Source organism: Loxodonta africana, chromosome 19 (assembly GCF_030014295.1).
Source record: "Loxodonta africana isolate mLoxAfr1 chromosome 19, mLoxAfr1.hap2, whole genome shotgun sequence".
In the NCBI taxonomy this organism is placed as follows: domain Eukaryota; kingdom Metazoa; phylum Chordata; class Mammalia; order Proboscidea; family Elephantidae; genus Loxodonta; species Loxodonta africana.
In genome coordinates, this window is record NC_087360.1 from 14894213 (window position 1) to 14917096 (window position 22884).

At 48.3% G+C, this 22884-nt stretch overlaps 1 protein-coding gene across 2 annotated transcripts in view; it reads right to left on the minus strand.

Moving 5' to 3' along the window:
* NOS1 (nitric oxide synthase 1) overlaps positions 1-22449 on the minus strand; it is a 97759-nt gene extending 75310 nt beyond the window's left edge. For both annotated transcript variants that reach the window (XM_064272263.1, XM_023559459.2), the window contains exons 1-2: positions 20850-22449; positions 5763-5889 (exon numbers count right to left, since the gene is read on the minus strand). In XM_064272263.1, the coding sequence (XP_064128333.1) occupies positions 5763-5889; positions 20850-21574 (852 nt within the window). In that variant the 5' untranslated portion in view covers positions 21575-22449. The remainder of the gene's footprint in view (positions 1-5762; positions 5890-20849) is intronic.
* Between the last annotated feature and the right edge of the window lie 435 nt (positions 22450-22884).

Consider the following 22884-nt stretch of genomic DNA (forward strand, 5'->3'; position numbering starts at 1 on the left):
TATCTGATACCTTCATCAGGAAGAGCTTAGGAGAGGGGCAGCAGGAGACCCCCAAATGGAAATGCCACCTCCCCTCGGCCCTAGACTCTTTCCCACCTACACCCACGAAGGACTGGATTGATGCTTCATTAGGGCCTGAAAATAGATGTTCTGCCCCAAGCAGGGCGTCCTGCTACCCCAACCCCTCACCATGTGGGACACAGGAGAACAAAGGAAACAGATGCTTAGTGAAGAAGGGCCGGAGAGATGGGCTTCTTTCAAGCCCCAAGATTTTGCAGGGAGAATGGACAAAGAGCATTCCCTCCAGTCATTTAAGGAGGGCAGCATTTGTACTTAACATGATTCTTTGTTGTTGCTGTTACCAGCCATTATGTGGGCCCCCGACTCACCGTGACTCCATGCACAGTGGAAGGAAGCGCTGCCCAGTCCTGCACCATCCCCATGATTGGATGTGGACTGGCCTGTTGTGATCCACAGGGTTTTCACTGGCTGATTTTTAGAAGTTGATCACCCAGCCTTTCTTACTAGTCCATTTTAGCCGGGCAGCTCTTCTGAGACCTGTTCTGCTTCATAGCAACATGCAAGCCTCCACTGACAGATGGGTGGCGGCTGTGTGTGAGGTGCACTGGCCACAAATTGAACCCGGATCTCCAGCGTGGAAGGTGAGACTTCTACCTCTGAACCACCATTGCCTCCTAAAGGGCCTTCAGAATGGTGTCAAAACTCAACTTGCGCCTCAGGTGATATTAGCACTAAAGACAACCTAACAGATCTAATAACGATCCTTGGCAGGAAAAAAATGCAATAAGCAGCCGCTGCTATTCCTTTTACTATAATGCCATTCCTCCACTTTTTTATAAGCAAACTCCTACTTACTCTTCAAAACCCAGATCAAATGTCACCTCCTCCAGTAAACCTTTCCTGATACCTACTGAGACATTTATGTTGTCACAGCATCTTGTGTCCCTGTCTGTTTTAGTACTAATTGCACTCTATACGTCTGTCTCAGAGGCATAGTGAGGGGGCAGGGCAGAGAGGGGCTCTTGTTCCCGGGAGCAAGTCCAAGGGGGTGCCCGATAAAATGTGGAATGATATTCCCAGGCACCACAAATATGAAAGGCATCTGACTGAGGAAGCCAGACAAGAGGGGGGAAGGTGTTTCTGCTGATGCGTGGCTGTTATCGTTTATTCATCTTGAAATTGAGAGGTGCCCCTGGGCACTCCTCACCCTCGCTGTGCCCCTGGCCTGTCTCCCCTACCCTCTGTGCGAGCCTCCAGAGCAGGGAGGACTATGTCTGCTCATCTTCGCTCCTACCCTGGTGCTGTGCGCACGGCAGCCACTGGGTGAATATCTGCTGATAGGAGAACTGATCCATTCGATTTACCAGCACAGGCTAGATACAATTTGCAAATTGATGTTATAGATGAATGTCACAAAGTCATCTACACACTGAGCTCTAGTGAGTGGGGACCTGAGTCTCACCGGCCCCACCCACATCTAACCCAGACTATTAGCAACAGAAATGACCACCAGGTCAAGGTGAAAGTCTCAGCTTTCTGAGATTTTCCTTGAATTTGGACAAAGGAGAACATCAAAGAAGATAGGAATCCCTTTTGGGCCAAAGGGACAGACCATACCATTCCCTCAGGGAGTTAGTATAGTCTTCTGAGTTGGGAAGTTCTTTCTCATGTCTAGCCTCCTGTTTCCTTTGGTCCAGTCCTTGGGGAAAATGGAGACTAGCTGCTCCTGCACTTGCCCTTTCTGTTCCTGATTCAGGAAAGCAGGTAGCAGCCAGGTTCTTCTTTGTGTTATTAACAATGCTAAGCTCCTCGCAAATGCTTAAAAGAGCTGTGAATGTGGGTTACAAAGGAGGAAAGGAAGCTGCCACAAGGAGCTCCAGGGGAAAGTAGCTTTGCGCAGATAGTGGAGAAGCCAAACATAGGAGACAGTCTTTCAGAAAAGGGTGAAGGGCGCAGTGTTTTCTAGTTAATTTCCTCAGCCTTGGAAACATTTCTGAACCCTGTGGCAGCAGAAATTCCAGCTGGAGGTAACGGGGCTATTTTCTTAGCTCTGAAGCTGGGACTCAAATGTAACTGAGTATGGGTTCTCTGCCTCCTTTTGGTTCTATTTTTGAGAGGCATTTCGAAAATTGAACTGAGACAACAGAGCTGGGCTGGTCTCACAGGGTTCTGGATCTTTTTGGGTTGGGGACTAGATGGAGAATTTGACAATGGATGAATGAGTGGATGTAAACCTCAAGCACTGTGGGTCTACAGGTTGTGCTCCCAGGAGCCCCCAAATCTAGAACTGCTTGGCAGTCTTATTGAACCCCGGAAAGATTTGGTCTTTCCCCCTCTCCCCAGCACCCCCAGAGTCTCTTCCTCCTTCTCCAAGTAAATGGGGTTTTCATTATAGAGGACTAAAGTGCGTTCTTAACACCTCTCTTAATGGGAGGTGGTCCTCCTGTTAGCCACGTTCAGCCTCATTCCCAAACTGAGCCCCGCTCCTTATTCTTGAAGTTCAAGGTGACATTTTTCAAGCTGCCCCTTCTAACCCAGGTAGGTGGCATGAAAGGAAATGGCCACAGTCCTGCCATCACCAGATTTCAGCAGTGACTTTAAGTGTCTCTTTTGGTGCAGGCAAAGCCTCCTCTGCCTCCTTCCTACACTCTTGACCTCAAGGGTTACTACTGACCAGGAAGTACAAACTCTAATACCTAGTTCCTGCGGCGTGGCTGGTGGGTTCAAACTGCTGACCTTTTGGTTAGCAGCTGAGTGCTTAACCACTGTACCACCAGGGCTCCTTGAGGGGACCAATACCAAACCAAAATCAAACCCAGTGCCGTTGAGTCGATTCCAACTCATAGCGACCCTATAGGACAGAGTAGAACTGCCCCATAGAGTTTCCAAGGAGCGCCTGGTGGATCTGAACTGCTGACCCTTCGGTTAGCAGCTGTAGCTCTTAGCTACTACGCCACCAAGGTTTCCGAGGGGACCAATAGGTAAGGTAAATCAGTGAGGTAGGCTGGGTAATTTCAAAACAGAACACTTAGGTTGCATACTAAACATATATAAGCATGTTCTTCATTTTCATAGAAAAATGTCATCTTTCTCATTTTTCCTGAAAGATGGTCTCTCTCTCCCCTCTACTTAATAATAGGAATACAAAACATATTTCATTTTCCCAGCTACTGTGAGAAAAGCAACAGCTCTAAAGTTATAATACATGACAATGGACGCTGGCCTTAAGGACAGGGAGACAATAGGGAGTGGTGGGGACTGTGGCAGACTAAAGAGCCCATACCCTGCCTAAAGGGGACAGCTATTACTCAGCCCATGCCGACTGTTACCCCATAAGAATATGGGCACAATGTGGTCAAACCTTCCATAGTTTTGAGAGAAGCTGTAAATATGATATTTATGTAAAATTTTGAAACATTGGCAATAAATTCAAAATATAAAATGTCTCTTAAGATGATATGATGCAGAGCTAACGAATCATGTCTATAGTCTGATCTGGCCTGAAGCTGGCTCTTTCTGTTCTTTGTCTTGGGAAGGTTCGTATTATAGAAACACTCATTCATTTTTAAGACCAAAATAATAAAAATGTATAAAGAAATTTTTAATCATATTTGTTCATTTAGTCATTAATGTATAATTGTACCCCACTGGTTTTGAAGAATGGTTTTTGAAGAAGAGGATAGATTGACCCAACAGCCGAAACAATGGACTCAAACATACCAGTGGTCATGAAGATGGCGCTGGATCGGTCAGCATTCCATTCTGTTGTACACAGGAGCTGACTCGATGGCAATTACCATCACCACCATCAAAATACTCAGAGGATGGCCTTGATTTTTGAGGACAACAAAGAGGGGTCCACATTTGTGCTTGCCCACCAAACATTCCCAGGTTTCATTGCCAGAGAGAGAGTCATTGGCCAGTGCGACCATGGGTCTGACCTACTGCAGAATCCCTAACGTCCTCATTGTCCTGGCCAACCACCAGTAGTTAAGAAAAGCAATTTCCACCAGACTCTGGAATGTCCTATCCTCACTCCTGAAGCTATCTGGAGAGGTTTTCAGCCATCGCTTAGATAAGCTGGTAAAAGGTACCAACCATCACGCATCAGAAGGAAGAACTTGGCAACCTGGCCTGTGCCATCCAGGGCTGGAGCAGGGCTGGACAGTGATGACCCAGGAAGAGGATAACTTGCTGGGTGATGTGAGCCATTCTCCCCATTCTGACCTCCCACTGGTCATTCCACCCATATAAAAAAAAAAAAAAAAAAACCCCACTGCTGTTGAGTTGATTCTGTCTCATCGTGACCCCATGTGTTACAGAGTAGAACTGCTCCATAGAGTTTTCTTGGCAGAAATCTTTACAGAAGCAGATCGCCAGGACTTTGTTCCATGGTGCCACTGGGTGGGTTCGAACCACCGACCTATAAGTTAGCAGTTGAGCTTAAACTGGACCACCCAAGGATCTCATTCCACCTACCTATCAATGCAAAACAGAGGATGGGTGGAAAATTCACATGCTTCACTAGAATTGCTTTGGCCAGGTCCTCCATCTGCCCAGGCAGATGAGAAAAAGCCTCTGTTGGTCTCCAGCCAAACCCAGACACTCTCAGGAAATGATATTAACTTAGCTGTCAAAACACAACTCGGCAGATTGGCGCAGACTAAAAAGCGAGACAGTGGAGTGACAGTCTCCTACTCAGCAGGTGCAACTGGGACAACCTCTATGGTGAACCATTTGGCAATTCCAGTCAAAATTACAAAGGTACATCATGGCCTTTGACTCAGTAATTCCACCTCTAGGATTTTATTCTCCAGGTAGGCCTGCTTATGTGCCAACTGAGCTATTCGTACAATATCATTCATCACAGTACTTCGAGAGCAAAATATTGGCAATGGTCCATGGACCGTTTATGGAGGACTGGCTAAGTAAGTCATGGAGTAGCATACAGTGGAATATTACACAGCTGTGAAAAAGCAACAAGGATTCTCTTTACCTACTAACCAGGATGAACCGCCAAGATACACTGATAAGTGAAAATACATATACAATATGTATAGTGTGCCTTTATTTGTGTGAAAATAAAATATATGTCTTTGCCTACCTATGCATAAAATATTGCTAAAAGGACACACAAAGGACATACAAAAGCTATTCATGTTGCTTGCCTCTCAGGAGCGAAACTGTGTGGCTGGGATTGGGGAGAGAGTAAAACTTTTCACCATGTATCTTTGATATGTTTTTAAATTTTGAACCATGGGAATGGATTTCCTGGAGTCCCTGAGTGGCAAAATTGACTAAGTGCTCAACTACTAACAGAAAAGTTAGCAGTTTGAACCCACCCAGAGGTGCCTCAGAAGAAAGGCCTGGCAATGTATCTCTGAAAGGAGAAATCCTGTGAAGCACAGGTCTACTCCGAAAGAAATGGGGTCACCATGAGTTGGAATTGACTCGGCTGCAACTGGTTTGATTTTTGTTTGGTTTGAATGCATTTCCTAGTAAAAACAGAATTAAAACTTGAAAAGTGGCAAGCCCACAAATAAAACAGAACAAAACAAGAGGAAAGGCACAATCCATTTCGCAGGATGAGCAGCGCTGGCCTCAGCCCCTCAAGCTCTCCCGCCGTGGTGGCTGTTTCCATCCCAACGCAGCATGGGATTTGGCTTCCCTTCCCTCTCTTCACATCCTGGAGGGGTCAGGGAGCCATGTGAGCATCACGCCAGGCTGGCACCCCCACTTACCTGCTCCTTCTCTGAATATGGGTTGTTGAGGACGACAGGCACATTGCCTTTCCCCCACAGGTCGTTGAAGACGCGGTCGTTCTCCACGCCAAGGGGCAGTGGCTTGTGTGGTTTTCCATCCAAGTCTCTGGAAGGCAAAGTACAGGAGGTGAGGAAAGGGGAGACATCAGGAATGACCAGCTGGTGGCCTTGGTCTGAGATCCTGAGTGTGCTCAGAACCTTGGTGGCTCACTTTTATGACTCTGTATAGGACCATGGGGGTTTGGGTGACCAGGCCAACGACACGAGGGAAGGCAGTCCCAGATGTCAAGCACGAAGGTGAGCTCATCCGAGTGGGCACAGGTGGCTGGTACATGCACACCCTCTTGGTGGATGTAGCTTCAGGGTTTTGCTCATTTCTCCACCTTCCCGAATTTCATAGATCTGGGAACACAGGAGGCCCGTTTTCTGGTACAGCCCCATGTACTGTGACTCCCTGGACACCTTAGTGGAGTTCCTGGTAGTTAATGCACTCAGCTGCTAACTGAAAAGCTAGAGGTTCAAGTCTACCCAGAGATGCATTGGAATAAAGGCCTGGTACTCCATTAAAAAAAAAAAAAACAGCCACTGAAAACCCTACGGAGCACAGTTCTACTCTAACGCACATCGGGTTGCCATACGTCAGAATCAACTTGACATCAACTGGTTGAGATTTCTTGGCTTGGATACCTTAATGCGCATGAGCCTTAATAGTGGGGAAAGTAGGAGGTGGGAGGCATAGGGAAAGTCCTGTGAGCCAGGGTCACTCCAGCTGACTCGGGCTTTGAATGATAGCAGGTGAGGCTAACGAGGAATGATTCTGACAATAAGGGGACTCTAGCAACAACAACACTGTTAATGACAGCTAGAGTTTCTCAAGCACTTACTATGTGCCAAGCACACTGCTAAGTACTTAACATGTATTTTAACTAATCTAGTCCTTGTGAAAGTTGGACGATGAATAAGGAAGACCAAAGAAGAATTGATGCCTTTGAAGTGTGCTGGAGAAGAATACTGAATATACACCATGGACTGCCAAAAGAATGAACAAATCTGTCTTGGAAGAAGTACAACCAGAGTGCTTCTTAGGAGCAAGGATGGCCAAGACTACATCTCCTGTACTTTGGACATGTTATCAGGAGGGATCAGACCCTGGAGAAGGACATCACGCTTGGTAGAGGTTCAGCAGAAAAGAGGAAGACCCTCAATGAGATGGATTTACACAGTGGCTGCAGCAATGGGCTCAAGCATAACGATTGTGAGGATGGCACAGGACCAGGCTGTGTTTCGTTCTATTGTGCACGAGGTCGCTATGTGACAAGGCTATGAGGTAGGAAGGGTTATTATTTTCCATTATACAGATGAGAAAAGTCAGAGAAAGAGTTAAGTTGCTAAGATCACACAGTTAGTGGCAGAGCCAAGTATTCTAGTCTGCTCTTCACATTCATTCTAGAGTAGAGACTCTCACCATTGTCATCTTTTATCATGATCCTCATCAGGGCCACAACCACCATCATCACCATCATCACCATCATATCCTATCACTATCATTACTATCATCTTTCTCCTCCTTACCAGTATAACCATTATTTCCACCGTAATCACTATCACCATCATCATCTTTGTCTTCATTATCGCCCTCATCATCACCATAACCACCCTCTTCATCACCATAACCACCCTCTTCATCACCATAACCACCCTCATCATCACCATAACCACCCTCATCATCACCATAACCATCCTCATCATCACCATAACCACCCTCATCATCACCATAACTACACTCATCATCACCATCATCGCCTTCATCATAACCAACATTACTATCCTAATCATCACCTCCTTCCCCTCATCAGTATAACCATCATCACCATCACCATCATCATCACCACTACCACTATCATTCCATCATAAACATCATCATCACCATCATCACTGCCGTCATAGTCACCATCATCATTACCATGTGCCATGGATTGAATTACGTCCCCTCAAAAATGTGTGTATTAACTTGGTTAGACCATGATTCCCAGTATTCTTTGGTTGTCCTCCATTTTGAGATTGTAATTTTATGTTGAAGAGGATTAGGGTGGAATTATAACACCCTTACCAGGTCACATCCCTGATCCAATATAAAGGGAGTTTCTTTCCCTGGGGTGTGGCCTGCACCACCTTTAATCTCTCAAGAGATAAAAGGAAAAGGAAGTAAGCAGAGAGCTGGGGACATAATACCACCAAGAAAGCAATGCCCGGAGCAGAGCATGTCCTTTGGACCTGAGGTTCCTGCACTGAGATGCTCCCAGACCAAGAGAAGATTGATGGCTAGGACCTTCCTCCAGAGCCAACAGAGAAAAAGCCTTCCCCGGGAGCTGACCCCCAGAATCTGGACTTGTAGCCTACTGTACTGTGAGAGAATAATTTTCTCTTTGGTAAAGCCATCCACTTGTGGTATTTCTGTTATAGCAGCACTAAGTGACTAAGACACCATGATAGCCACCATCACCATCACCAGCATCCTCCTCCTCCTCTTCGTCCTCACCATCCTCAGCATCTTCACTGCCACCACCATCACCCTCACAATCACCATCAGATGAGGACACAGGGGTTCAGAGAAGTTAAGTCACTAGACTCAGTCACATAGCTAGTAATGGCAGAACTGTGATTCAAACCCAGGCTTGTTCTTGACTCCAGAGCCTGGCCTCTTAACTCCTAAGCTTTTCTGGATCCCTGCCCCTGGACTCTAACAGACTCAGGAGGAAGCTCTGTCAGCAAGGCTCCTTAGCCTGGCCATCCTGAGACTGCACGAAGTGTCATGACGAGACGTGGCTTTGGGTCCAAATCCAGATCGCCCCACCAGTCTTGCCTCCTCTCTGTTTTGCTGCACGGGTCCTGCCCTCATGTTTGACCCTCCCATCCAGTTTTCCTGACTATAGCCTCTGTCTGTTCCCCCAATTTGGCAACGGAGCTTGCGCTGTGGCCCATCTCAGTTCAGATTCCAGGGGTCCAGGCTGGCCCTTGTCTGTCCTCTGTTCTACGTTCCCAGCTTTAAGGACTCCTGATCCTGACTCCCTCATTTGCCTCCTCTCCAAATCTGGTGCTGACCATTACTCGGGATGAATCAGATATCAGGGCCAAGTGCGTGCCACCCCCCAGCTGCTTACCCAGGGCCAGCCAGACACTCCCTCTACTATGCTTAACATAATCCCAGTGGCCCACGTCAAAGTCACTTCCGCTCTTCTCCTTCTTGGAGAGGCCTGCAATCGTCAGAGGAAAGGTTCTGTTTTACCCTCTTTTAAAATGTCACCAAAACATGCCCAGAGTGGCTCTTGATTACAGACATTTCCTGAGTCAATGGTTTACCTACGTGGTGACAAACAGAGGAGTTGTCTGTAGAGAGGCTGCATCAAATGTCACTCAGCTCTCTTGTGGCTCTAAAACTCCTGATCCGATGGTATCACGTGGCCGTGAATGAGAATCATCAGAGAAAGGAGGAGGCCAATTGTTTCTGAGCATCTACAGTGGACTAGGACAGATGTTCAAAAAACAGTAGATGACAGATGCTTAAGACACACTAAGGAGTCCTGCGTGGTTCAAATGGTTAACAAGCTTGGCTGCTAACCGAAAAGTTGGCAGTTGGAGTCCTCGGAAGAAAGACGTGGCGACCTACTTTCCAAAGATCCATCACTGAAAACCCTCTGGAGCACAGTTCTACTCTGACACACATAGGGTCACCATGAGTAAGAATCGACTCCATGACAACCGGTTCGTATAATATACTAGGTTGCCCAGGCTGTAATCTTTATGGAAAAACAGCCCTGGCGGCACACTGGTTAAGCGCTCAGCTGCTAACCAAAAGGGCAGCAGTTAGGGACAGATTAACCAGTAAGCACACTATGCACTGGTTTGTAGTAAACCAGATACACACAGGCTTCATTGTGTTTACTTACTCATCTGTAGGAGCCCTTGTGACACAGTGGTTAAGAGCTTGGCTGTGAACCAAAAGGTCAGCAGTACAAACCCGCTAGCCGCTCCTTGGAAACCCTATGAGGCAGTTCTACTCCGTCCTACAGGGTCGCTATGAGTCGGAATTGACTAAATGGCAAAGAGTGTGTGGTTTTTTTCTTTTTTGGTGCTAATCTGCAGCGAACAATTTCACACGGGTTTCACCACATCACCTACCTTGCTTATTGGGTAGTCTGTCCCTGCCTGTTTGAACTCACCAGTTTCTCCAGAGGACAAAGACCTGGTGATCTGCTTCCACAAAGAGTACAGCCTTGGAAACCCTATGGGGCAGTTCTACTCTGTCCTATACGGTTGCTATGAGACAGAATCAACTGTACAGCAACAGGTTTTTTTTTTTTTTTGAGGTACTTGTACAGAAGTTATTTCTTTTTGTCTCAACAGACATTAAAAGTCTCATGTTACAGATAAAAACAAACCAAAAAAAAAAAAAAACTGAGCCCAGAGAGGTTACGTAAGATTCCTGAGGCCTCGCTATAAACATGTAGCAGAAATGATATTTAAAAGCAGGTCTGACTGATGCCCCGCTTAGCACCATCTCTTTTTTTTAACAGAGACGGAAAAACAGGTCAGGGTGCCCCTTCCAAGCCAGAGACTACAGAGCAAGCAACTCAACATCTCTTCCTGAATGAGGCCACTTTACAAAAATCACCACTAGCTAGGGAGCTCCGAAATGGATTTGATGGCTTGTTTCTCTCCAGCTTTCTTGTGTGAATTTGCAGGAAAAGCTTCTTTTACTGTCTTTTTCTTTTTTAAGCCATTAACACCTTTGTTTAAATAATGCATTTGCAGTGTTTTGCAACACAAACTGATTTTAGAGTCTGTGTGATGAACACAGGAGAATATTTTGAATATGGGACTGTGGGTACATCCAGGTTGAAATATTCTGCTTCCTTTCACCCAGAAGCCAAACCAGGCCTAACTTTAGTGAGACTCCCAACCTACAAGCTGTCAGGTCTAAGGGTAATAATATATGGAATTATTGCCTCAGATCTGCTCTCCCTGGGATCTACCTGCTTCCTGAATATAGCATGCTGGTTACGAATATTGCTTGTAGAATTGAATTAAAATGAGTTTGACTCTTGGCTTTATTCACTATAAACAGTGCAACTTTGGGTACTTCACCTAAACTTCTCTGCCTCTGTTTATTCATCTGTAACAGTGGCTGCAACAATGGGCTCAAGCATAGCAACGATTGTGAGGATGGTGCAAGACCGGGCAGTGTTTCATTCATAGCGATCCTATAGGACAGGGCAGAACGGCCCCACGGGGTTGCCATGGAGCACCTGGTAGATTTGAACTGCAGACCTTTTGGCTAGCAGCCGTAGCTCTTAACTACTATGCCACCAGGGTTCTCTTGTACAGCAACAGGACTTAGTTCACAGGGTTGCTGCAACGGTTACATGAGATAAAGCTTACGACACTTAGCAGCATGGCACCCGCTACTGCACTCACTATTAATTTGTTTATGAGCTGATTACACAGAAATGGAGAAAGAAAATTCTATTGGGGGTAGTGGTAAGATTCTTGTCTTCCACTTGGGAGACCCAGGTTCGATTCCAGCCGATGCAACTCACCACCCATCTGTCAGTGGAGGGTTGCGAATTGCTATGATGCTGAACAGGTTTCAATGGAGCCTCCAGACTAAGTTGGACTAGGAAGAAAAGGTTAGAGATGTCACCCTCCCTATCTCCCCTTCCTTCCTCCAGCCCCCTCCCCCCAGCTCCTCCAATCCCTTGTGGTTCCCCTGTAAGGTCAGCTATGGAACTCTGCCTCCCACCTGGCAAGCATTTCCTAGGCTTTCTGGCAAGCACTGAAGTCCTTGTTCTTCCACTTCGCTAGCCGGATGATCATATCCAAGCCAAGTCAGTCTAGCATCTCTAAACCTTCTGAGCACCTTTGCCAACAGGAGATCCTTCCAACCGAGGTTCACAAAGTCAGGTCCCCCAATCTCTCACACAGAGGGGACAGGGTCCTAGTTCCAACTTCTCAGGAAGCATGGGCGTGCGTTTGCCGGCCCAGTGCTGACCACTGATCACCCTGAGGACCTGGGTGGGAGGCAGGTGGGCCAGCCTGTGTACAGGGTGCAGGAGGCGGGGGCTGCCTCTGCTCAGGCTGGCTGAGGAGCAGCTTGTGTTGGCAGGAGGCCCTGCCCGCACTGTCAGCAGACACCAAGCTCTAACTGACTCCCTCTTCTCCTTGCCCTGCACACTCCAACAGCCTTAGGTTTCTGCCTCCACCTGGTCCCTGATGCTGGCAGTTGACTTAAAGCAAGAGGACTTGGGGGCTGTGAAGGCCAGGACTGGGGTCTCCAAGAAGTCCTTCAGCACTGGAAGGAGTGGTGAATGTCCTCCATAAATAGAAACGTATGATTCTGAGAGCAGAAATTGTATGCTGAAAGCCGTAGCTGAAAAGTGGAGTGAGGTCCTTTGGGCTCAGGAAATATCGCGACTCTAATGAATATCACAAAAGAGGAACAGGGTTCTCCAACTCAAATATCTACAGTGTCCAGGCTAGTGAAGCCAAGGGATGGACTGGGCTGAGTTTGGACGCTGGTGAAATGGAGAGCCCAGCACAGCTCCTTTCTGGAGCCTGCAGCTGGTTCCCTCAACTTGATGTGAATTCTGTGTTAACAGCTCTTCTGATTTTTTTGTGGGGAGACTGGAAACAAGATTTAATATGCAATCTTATGATTTCCCTATTTGGCCACCAAATCACTTTTTCAGAAAGCTCTGCAGGCCAAACAAAACTTGTGGGAGAACTGGCCGTGACCCTCAAGCCCCCCTCCCTCCCCCCGGTTTGTGGCCTCTGACCTAAAGGGATGTTCAAGATCCTCCCCCTGGAGTGAAATTCCAGAGAAGTCAAATGGAGCGGTGAATATCCTGCTGGCTTGGAAGGAGCTGGAGCAATCAGTTGCTTGGCCTGTCATGGGTGTGGCCACCACTGACCTTTAGGTGGAATCTGAGTGGTTATTCTAGAAGGAATCTTAGGACTCATTTGGTCCCCATCCCATCTTTAGAAGTGGGGAAACTGAGGCCCAGAGGGTCAAGAGGCTTTCCTAAAACATTTAGCTGGTGAGGGGCAAAGGGGGAGGGCTTGAAGCCAGGTCATGAGCCCTGAGTCCAGCGAGAACTTCAGAGTAGCAGTGATGGGGACACCTATTGGGCAGCCCAGGGCCTGACCACAATAGGGCCTTCTTTAGTTCCTTGAACACCCCAACCTGTTCTTGCCTCAGGGCCTTTGCTCCTGCTGTGCCCTCTGCCAGGAACACCTTTCCCTAGATTTCACATGGTTGGCACCTTCTGGCTTCTGGCCTCAGTACAAATGTCGCTGCTTAGAGAGGCCTTTCTTGACCCCTCCATCTAATGCTCTACCCAGCTCCAAGTTACTTTTCTTCGAGTTACCCTGTTTTATTTCCTTCATGACACGCATTACTATCTAAAATGACTGTATGCATCTATCTGACATTTCTTGTCTCTGTCCCCCACTAGGATGTGGCTCCATGAGGACAGACACCTTATTCCCCTGGCTTGGTCACCATTGGACCCCCAGTGCTAAGAACAGTATCTGGGGCAGAACAGACACTCAGCAAATCACTGTTGAATGGGGAATGGACAGAAGCCCTCTGGTTACACACATTCTTTGGTGGATGGTGGGTGGCTGATTCCATAGCTCTTTCCAGGATGAAGGGCTGGGTGCCCACCTGACAAGACAGCAGGGATACTCATGGGAAGAGAACACAATGCAAGAGTAGTAACTGTGACAAAGAAAGGATGGACTGGGTGGGGTGAGGGTGGGGGAGGGGGAGCCATCCACATCGAAGGGGTCAAAGCGAGAATGAAAACCTGCACTGAGATTCAGTGTGAAGGCAAAGTTATTGGATTCGGTTCTTTGGCTAAAAAATGCCATTGGAGTGATTTAAAGCTATGAGGCATGTCAAGTGCAGCCTGGGCGGAATTCCTGACTCATAAAGTCCTGGAGTCAATACGAGGTGGTTGATCTTGAGGTCGTTCAATGGAGAGAGTTCTAACTACCTCTGTCCTGCTGAGGGAAAGCTGACCCAGCTGCCCTCCAGGCTGCCTGGAGAGTGAGTCAGGAGGAACCAACGTTCCTTCCTTCCTCCCTTCCCCTCCTCCTTCTTCCCTTCTTCCTTCCCTTCCCTTCTTTCTTTCGTTCCCTCCTTTCCTTCATCCCTTCCTCCTCTCTTCCCTCCCTCCCTCCCCTCCCTTCCTCCTTCCTTCCTTCCTTTCTTATCTTCTTTCCTTCCCTCCTTCCGTTCCTCCTTGCTTTCTTCTTCCCTCCCTCCCTCCCTCCCTCCCTTTATTCCAACAGGGCCTACCCTAGGTCAAGCTCTGAGCTAAGTGCTGGGGATTCAGAGATGAATAAAATACGGGGTTTAAATAGTGAGAATTGTGAGTCAGGAACCACACTTAGCAGAAGGGTGGGGCCTTCTGATTTTGTCCCTTCTCTCTCACGTTCCTCTCAAGTCAAGTCCATCTCTAACAATAATGGGGAGAACTAGGGATGTCCAGGACACTAGGTCTGTTTCCAGGACCATGGAAGGAGGGAAGGGAATGAGGAGCACAGAGCAAGCGAGAGGGGACCCTGACATAACCCAGGGAGGCCCTCTTGTCTCGACTGACGCCTGGGGTAGCTCGATGCTGGGGGTGCTACCTTTCGTGAATGGCGTTTCAGGGCTTCGGTTTCCCTTTTGAATTCTAAGAAAATATCTCCATGTCTTCAGAAACTCAGTGGCTAACAGTAGCCGAGTGTACTGTAGCCAACAGTACGAAAGACCAGGTTAGTAACGGTCAAGAGCGTGGGCTTGTCACTTGCTAGCTGTGAGACCTGGGGCAAGTGACCGTGCCCCACTAAACCTTGGTTTCCACATCAGGAACTGGGGACAACAAAATGATCTACATCTCAGAGGGGGGCTGTAAGGAATAAATAATGAATTACCTGATGCAAAGACCTTGACCTGGGGCCAGGCTCATTCATGTGCTCAATAGAAGTTAACTATAATAACGACTTTAAAACTCAGAATTGCCACAGAAGAAGGGCCCTCCATTAAGCTCACCCTCTGGATCAAAATGGATTTCCGTGGTTCTGGACACATTCTCTTGCCCAGTTTCTCTAACTCTTGGAACTCATTTGTGAGACTTCTACATAGAACCAGGACATCTCCCTGTGGCCAGTGCTGTGTGACCCTGAGCAAGTTGCTTCACCTCTCTGAGCGTCAATGCCCTCATCTATAAAAGAGGACTAAAACCATATGCCCTAGTAAGGGAGCAGAATTAACCCAAGCCTGGAAGGGGTGACTTTTGTGAAGGCACTTTGTAAGTTACCGAGTATGCTGCAAGTGGGAGGGAGCAAGGCTGACCGGCTGGGACAGATGGACGCTGGATCGGGGAGCCTGGCCTCTTTAAAACCCTCCTTCAGGGCAGCAAGCTGAGCAACCTGGATATTCTCTGACATGCAGCATTTTAAAGTGACTGCTCCCAGTGCAGAAGGTTCTAGAAGCCCCGGGATCCACCCCTCCCTTACTTCCCTCCTGTGCAGCCACCACCTGCCAGGTCTACGCTCCACCTGGGATGAAGGAATGAGACTGCCTCTAGAGTAAGCACCACTCTCCCCCATAAAATAAATGCTGCCACCCCAAACAATAGGACCAGGGGTGGCCCATAGGGCAAAGGGAATAGGTGGAGCAGGTTGCTAAGTCTGTTTCTAAGACGAAAGATGGAAGGAAACGAATGAGGGCACCGGAGCAGGAGAGATGGGCACTGCTGTGAATTGGTGATGGTCCCAGCCTCTGCTTGGCCCCTGAAGCCACAGACTAGGGAATGAGACCTGGACGTGGAGATTGGACCTGGTGGGCAGCCAGTCCCACTGTCAACCAGGCTAGCTGGTGGCTTGGGCTGGTGGCTATTTATCCAGCATCCAAGGATACCTGGATGCAGAAGTCGTTGGAAGAATGAATTTTCCAGGCAGGTGTGGGCTCCAAGCAGCTCAAATTCTCCATTTCCTGCAGGACTCCAGAATGACCCCAAAGGTCTGTCTTTGGGTTTGCATTTCCTCACTTAGGGCACTATTTCTTAATGAGGTACTTACTTCGGCCCCTGAGAAGCACTTGGTAATTCGCAGGGGCAGTTTTGGTTGTTACAATGACAGAGACATTGTAGTAGGAGGGAGGTAATATCAAGGGTAGAGGACATCTTACAATATAAGGGGCAAATCCACAAGACAAAGGACAATCCAGACACCCACACGACCTTTGGACATCCATGTATATAAAAACCAACCAGTTGCTGTTGAGCCAACTCCGGCTCGTGGTGACCCCACGTGTGTCACAGAAGAACTGCACTCCATAGGGTTTTCAATGTCTGATTTTTCAGAAGTAGATCACTAGGCCTTTCTTCCAAGGTACTTCTCGGTGGACTTGAACTTCCACGTAGTGCCTAGGAAGAAAAGCCTGGCAATCTGCTTCCAAAAAATTGCCACCGAAAACCATATGGGGGCACAGTTCAACCCAACAGCAACTAGTATATAAAAAAGCATGCTTTAAATTCCTGAGCCAAGGCCCTGACTCTGCCTTACACATAAGCACAGCTTTAAAATACACCGAATTTCCCGTGCATGTGACTACTGGGTAAGTCAAGGAATGATAAAACATTGTCTATCAGGAGTCTTTAGAAAATCACATCACCAAGATGATGTTGCCGATGGCATCACAGTTGCCAAAACAACAGGCCTGTGTTAGTCTGCATCTGTTGCTGTCACGTTCAGAGCGCGTCTACGTTCAGGAGCAAACATCTGACCTTTCCAGTGTAGTCATGCCTGAGCATCGGTGGAACAAAATACGTGTTATTGTATTAGAAATTACTTTTCTGTTACTTCTCCCTTATTTGTTGTTAGGGCCTTACACTGATTTTAAAAATTTAACTGTAGATATGTTAAAGTATCCATGAATCATCTTCCAGTTGGGGAAAAAAAAAAAGAAACCGCAGTAACCCTCCTCCCTTACCTGTGGTTTCGTTTTCCGTGGTTTCAGTTACTCACAGTAAAGTGCGGTTCAAAAACGTTAAATGAGTACATGGCATGATGAAAGCTCATGCCGTCCCACTCTGTCATTCGCATAACTTTTATTACAGTATATTGTTAGAACTGTTCTATTTTATTACTAGTTATTGCTGTTAATCTCTTACTGTGCCTAAATTATAAATCAAACCTTACCATAGATATGTATGCATAGGACATATCATAGTATGTATAGGGTTCGGTACTCTCCAGGGTTTCAGACATCCACGGAAGGTCTTGGAATGTATCTGCCATGGGTAAGACCGGGGACTACTGCAGTTGTTGAGTTGATTCTGACTCACGGTGACCCCATGCGTGTCCAAGTACACCTGTGCTCCATAGGCTTTCGAGGGCTGATTTTTGGGAAGCAGATTGCCAGGCCTTTCTTCCGAAGCACCTCTGGGTGGACTCGAAACTTCCACCTTTCGGTTAGCAGCTGAGTGCATTAACAATTTGTACCATTCAGGAGCTCCGATTACTAAAAATGGCATTTTAAAATATTTGTTAAAAAACGGAGCGGGGCTTTAGGTTTCACACAGGTGGGAACAAACACATTGTTATGAGATATTACATATCCTTAGAGTCACTCACCTCAGTGAGCTTGTTACTTTCTCCCAAGCCTTACTCCTCCAAAGCAGTTTTTTTTCTGCTGCTTTTGGTCAAACTACCGCATCACATGCAAGTTGAGACAGGGGCACTCGAGGGGGAACTAAGATGGGTTAGGGCAGGTGGAGAGCTTGGAGGTAGCCCCCTGATCTGGGAAAACAGACCTGCCAGGGCAGACCCCTCATCACACCTGTTTGTCCTTCCCCATCTTTGGGGGAAACAAAAGCAGGAGACGCTTCCTGCGATGGTTTTTGGAGAGGCCTCCCAGGGCTGGGCTACCAAGAGGACTCCCTTCACACCCAAGTCTAGTGTCCAGACCACATCTCCATGTCCCAAACTCACCTGGGAGAGAGGGCCCCCAGGCCGTAACTATGGCAGGTAGGGCATACCAAGACCCTCTGGGGGGCTTTTCCACATCCCACATGGAGATTCAGACTCCTGGGGCGGGAGGTGGTGTGAAGGAGATAGAGCCCTGGGAAGTCTGATGGTTACCACCCCGTGCCCAGTTGAGAATCGGAACTAAGCTTGTAGAACATTAGATACAGTCATGGCTCAACTGTACATGAGGAGGGGGCTCTGCCTACATAAGGTAAGACATATCATGCCATACCCATTGCCATCGAGTCAATTCCTACTCATAGCAGCCCTACAGGACAGAGCAGAACTGCCCCATAGCGTTTTCAAGGAGTAGCTGGTGGATTTGAACTTACAATCTTTTGGTTACTAGCCCAGCTCTTAACCACCACCAGGGCTCCTAAGGTAAGACAGGGGTCCCCATTCAGTGCTTTCCGGCTCGTCTTGGGAGAAGTGGTACTGAGGAATAGCAAGGGACGTTCAGGCTTGGGAGGGAGAGGTCATGCCAGGGGTAGTCTTTGAGGATGGGTAGTTTTCAATACCTCCTGGGAAATAAGACCTATGTCGATTACTCTGGATTCTAAAGCCACTTTTTTTAAGTCCCTAGGTGGCATAAATGATTTGCACTAAACTGTTAACCTAAAAGGTCGGCAGTTTGAACCCACCCAGAGGTGCCTTGGAAGAAATGTCTGGCAATCTGCTGCCATAAAGATTACAGCTAAGAAAACCCTATGGAGTGTAGTTCTACTCTGACACGCGTGGGGTCACCATGAGAAGAAATTGATTTGATGGCAACTGGTTTGGTTTGGTTTTTTAAAGCCACTTTAGAATTTAAGCTGACTGAAGATGATTCGGGGGGCATATGGGATACCAAGAAGATGCTCCAAGGTCTAGATATTCCCTCAGCTAGGGACCCCTGAGAGTGGCTGCTCCCCTGATGGCTGGGTTCCAGCCTATGAGGCCGATTGTGTAGGTCCTGGGTGAACAAGGCCCCAAACCTCTGCCAGCTGGGAGAATCCTAAGGACAGATTCCACACCTCCACTCTGCTTCCTGATCCATCAGGAGGTTCACACCAAGCTCCATGCACTGAGGCCAACATTCTGCCCTTCTCCTAGAGACAGGGCCCAAAGGTGCGGGTGAGCCTCTAGGGTCCCCAGGAGAACTTGCAGAAGAGAGGAGTAGGTTGGAGGGCAGGGCCCCAAACAGCAGTTAGGGATCCTAACTTCCCTTCTGCTCAGGGACTTCTGGATGGAGCCTCCATCTTGCTACTTGGGGGGTTCAGGGGTCTTGCTGGAACTGGCTCAGTTTGGCCCAGATGTGGGAAGTTGGGAAAACCCCAGGATGCAATGGTGGGACAAGGTGGGCTTGCCAGGGACTGAGGGGCCTGCCAAACGGCATTTTGAAGGCTGCCCCATTTGGGAGGAGAAACGGATCCCATGTGATTCCTCAGATATGCTAGGTGCTCTCGGGCCTCTGGGTCTTTGCACTTGCCTTCCCTGTTTGGAATGCTCTTCCCCGAGAAAGCTGCAAAGCTCATTCTGCCCTCCCTTCCTGCAGGTCTTTAAATGTCACCTTCCTAGTGAGACCCACCCTAGCCTCCCTATCTAAAATTTTACCCTCCCAACACTCTGTCTTCCTGCTTTATTCATCTTAGCACACATCACTAACATGCTATATATTTTACATATTTATCTTGTTTGCGGAGCCCTGGTAGTGCAGTGGTTAAGGGCTTGGCTGCTAACCAAAAGCTTGGCAGTTTGAATTCACCAGCTGCTTCTTGGAAACCCTATGGGGTGGTTCTACTCTGTCCTATAGGGTCACTATGAGTCAGAACAGACTTGATGGCAACAGGGGTTGGTTTGTTTGTTTGTTTTGAAGATCTCATTTGTTGTCCATCTCTCTTCCCCAGTACACTGTAAACTCCTCAGAGTCAGGGATTTTTGTCTGTTTCATTCACTACTGTATTCCTAGTGCTTAGAACAGTGCCCGGCACACAGTAGGTCCCCAGTGAACATCTGTTAAATGAATGAATGCAGGGCCTGGAGATTTACTTTAATCCAGCTACCTGTAGGGCTTCCTGGAGACCGCTAGATGGTCTTGGGGCACTCATGGGGTTCTTGGGGGAAGGGTGTAGGCAATCCTGGCCTTGATTCCTGGGTGGCCCCAGACCTGAGCCCTAGATAAGAAGGGATCCTCACTTGGCTGCTAGAGAGTCAGTGCCAGATCAAAGGTGAGAGCAAAAGGGGGGAGAGAGGAATCCATCAATGTCTGTCTCTTTCATCTCCTGGCCCACTATTCTCCAACCACCTGGCCCTGCTGGTGATTTCTCCCCAGAGAAGGAGCTTGCATCACTCCTATGTCCCCAGCTCTCCTCCCCCACATAATTGGAAAATGCCAATCTGGCAAATACAGAGGGGCTGGTACCCAGTTCTTCAAGTTCTAGCCTTAGCTCCCACATAATCCAAGCAAGACTGCTGTTTTTGGGAGTAGGGGCCAATTGTATACTTTGATTCTGTTTTCCCCGCTTAGAGCCTTCCTCATCCCCGGGTGGCAGTTGGGAGGGGAAAGCTGGTTTATGTTGAGGGTGGCCCAGGGTTCAGCTCTGCCTTCTCGCTCTTCCCAGGCTCTGGGGATAAGCCACATACACAACTGCCTCTCACTCACTGGGTGGCCCTGGGAAGACCCCTTCCCTCTGAACCCCAGTCTTCTCATTTGGGAAACACAGATTGCATTGCAAAAACGCCCACCCTGGAGAGTGTCTGGAGGATTGTATGGGATAAAGACGGGAACACATAACATTTGCTACCATGATTATTAGCTCTGGGTATCATGGCAAGAGATACACCCTAGAAGTCATGCCCATTGCCCTCTTGAAATTGCAATTCTAAGGGAAGGAGGCAAAGGTAGCCTAGTAGACATGATGTGCTCAGGTTGGCTTCGGGGCTGTGGGGTTGAACTGCAGTACACACACATGCATACATGCACACGCATACACACAGGTATGGTCTTACCTGTCCACCTGGATTTCTGCGTCTTTCATCTCCACCTTGGCAGGTCTCCCTCCATTGATCCCTTTGCTCCCACTGGTGAGGAGGTTGAGCACAGGCTCTATCTCCTTGAGCAGGTCATTGTTCTCCCCACCTCCTTGGAGACCAGTACTGGCACTTTTCTTGGCAGAGTCCTCACTCATGGGCCTGGGGGCTAGGCCATTGGCGTGCGAGAGTGAGCCAGCTTCCTGCCTGTTGTCTTGGGCATGCTGAGGCCGGTTTCCAGGCCCCAGGGACCCATCCACCGCCAGTGGCTTCTCTTTGCTGGTTGATGGCTGGTGGGACAGATCGACAGCTTTGGTGGCAGGACCCAGGGGCCGTGTCACCCGGATGGTCTTGGGGGTTCCATCCCCAGTGAAGGTGGTCTCCAGGTGTGTGGTGAAGCCCTCAGGGCCCCTCAGAATGAGGACCACATGGGTCTCAGAGGCAACGCCCCTGAGCACCTCCAGGGCGCTGTCATAGGTCAGGTCGACCAAGGGCCGCCCATTGACGGCCAGGATGATGTCTCCAGCCTGGATGAGGCCGCTCTGCTCTGCAGCACCCCCTCGAATCAGGTCGGAAATAATCACGGGTGGCTTGGTGACCCGCTCCTTCACCAGGAAGCCCAGGCCTCCCACTTTGCGCTTGAAGAGGCGGACAGAAATGACGTTGGGTTGGATTTGCTGGACACTGAACATATGTTCCTCCATGGTGCCCAGCTTCCAAGGGTCCTGTCTGAAGACCACGAGTGGATCAAGCCAAGGCGATTTCACTGGGAAGAGCCAGGTTTCAGGCTTTACCCAGTGGAGGAGCTGGAGCGATGATGCCGCAGAGACTGGGGGAGTTGTGAGAGCCGAGCTGGTGTTGGGCTTCAGTCTTCTCTGGCTCTGACGTCAAACTGGCGTCACCCACTCATGGCTGTCTGGCCGTCAGTGGCATGATTCTGTGCATCTTCTGCCCCCCCTTGTTCTCTAAGGAAATGATGGTTGACCAGGCAGACGTCAAGAGAAGCAGTGGACGTGTCCCTGAACAAGAGGTCCAGTAGAGTGTAGGGGAGTGGTGTCTGGTGGATGTGTCTAGAGTTATCCAGAGATGATGCACACTACTCTCTGGGCATGGCGGGTGCCAGCTCATTAGATGTAGATCAGATCTAGGGCTTCTTGAGCTAAAGAGAAAGAAGAAGGGAGGGGGTGAAAAGAAGAAAAAAGGAGAGATTGATATGGACCGCTCAACACCACCTTCAAAACAAAAATGGAAAATGCAGCCAACTTAGAAGTCTAGCTACAAGACACTCCAGAGTTTTGAAGCCAACCTAGAAAGTCAACTCCTTCTCTCTTAAAGGGAAATACCTTTCTCTGTTAGTTTTACCTCCGCAATCAAAGCCCCTAAGACTAAAGGATCTCCCAGGGAAACCAGTGAGGGGCTCAGAAATAAAATGGCAAGAGTCATAAGACCTCTCTTACGTCTTTCCCACCCCAAGAACTCACCACTCCAACTGGCTCTGTATGTTTTACAAACGTCCCCCATTCACAAGTCAGGAGCTCCGCTGGCACAGACTTCTGGAATTTCCGTTCCAGCCACTCCCAAAGCCCCAACAACCGAACCCACTGGAATGGGAATGATGCTGTCTTTCATGGAACTGCCAATGAGGGAAGACAATTGGCTTGTACACGCCATTTTTGCACTTGTTAACTTGTTTCAGCTTCAAAAGGAGAGCCTTGGCCATACTGCAAACATTATAAATACCTCAAGAGACGGGTCTACAAAAGAACATGGAGGACACTTGTGGTCCACAGACCATCTGAAGCCCTAATGGAGAAACATTTCTAGTGGACTCTGTACCTCTAAGGTTATCACAGAGTATAGGAGGTGCTCAATGACTATCTGTTGAATGAAGGCGAAAAATATCTAAAGACGAAATATTTGTTATTGTTGTTCGCTGTCATCAAGTTAGCCTGGATTAATGGTGACCTCACGCACAATGCAAGACAATGCTGCTGATACCTGCACCAGCCCCGAG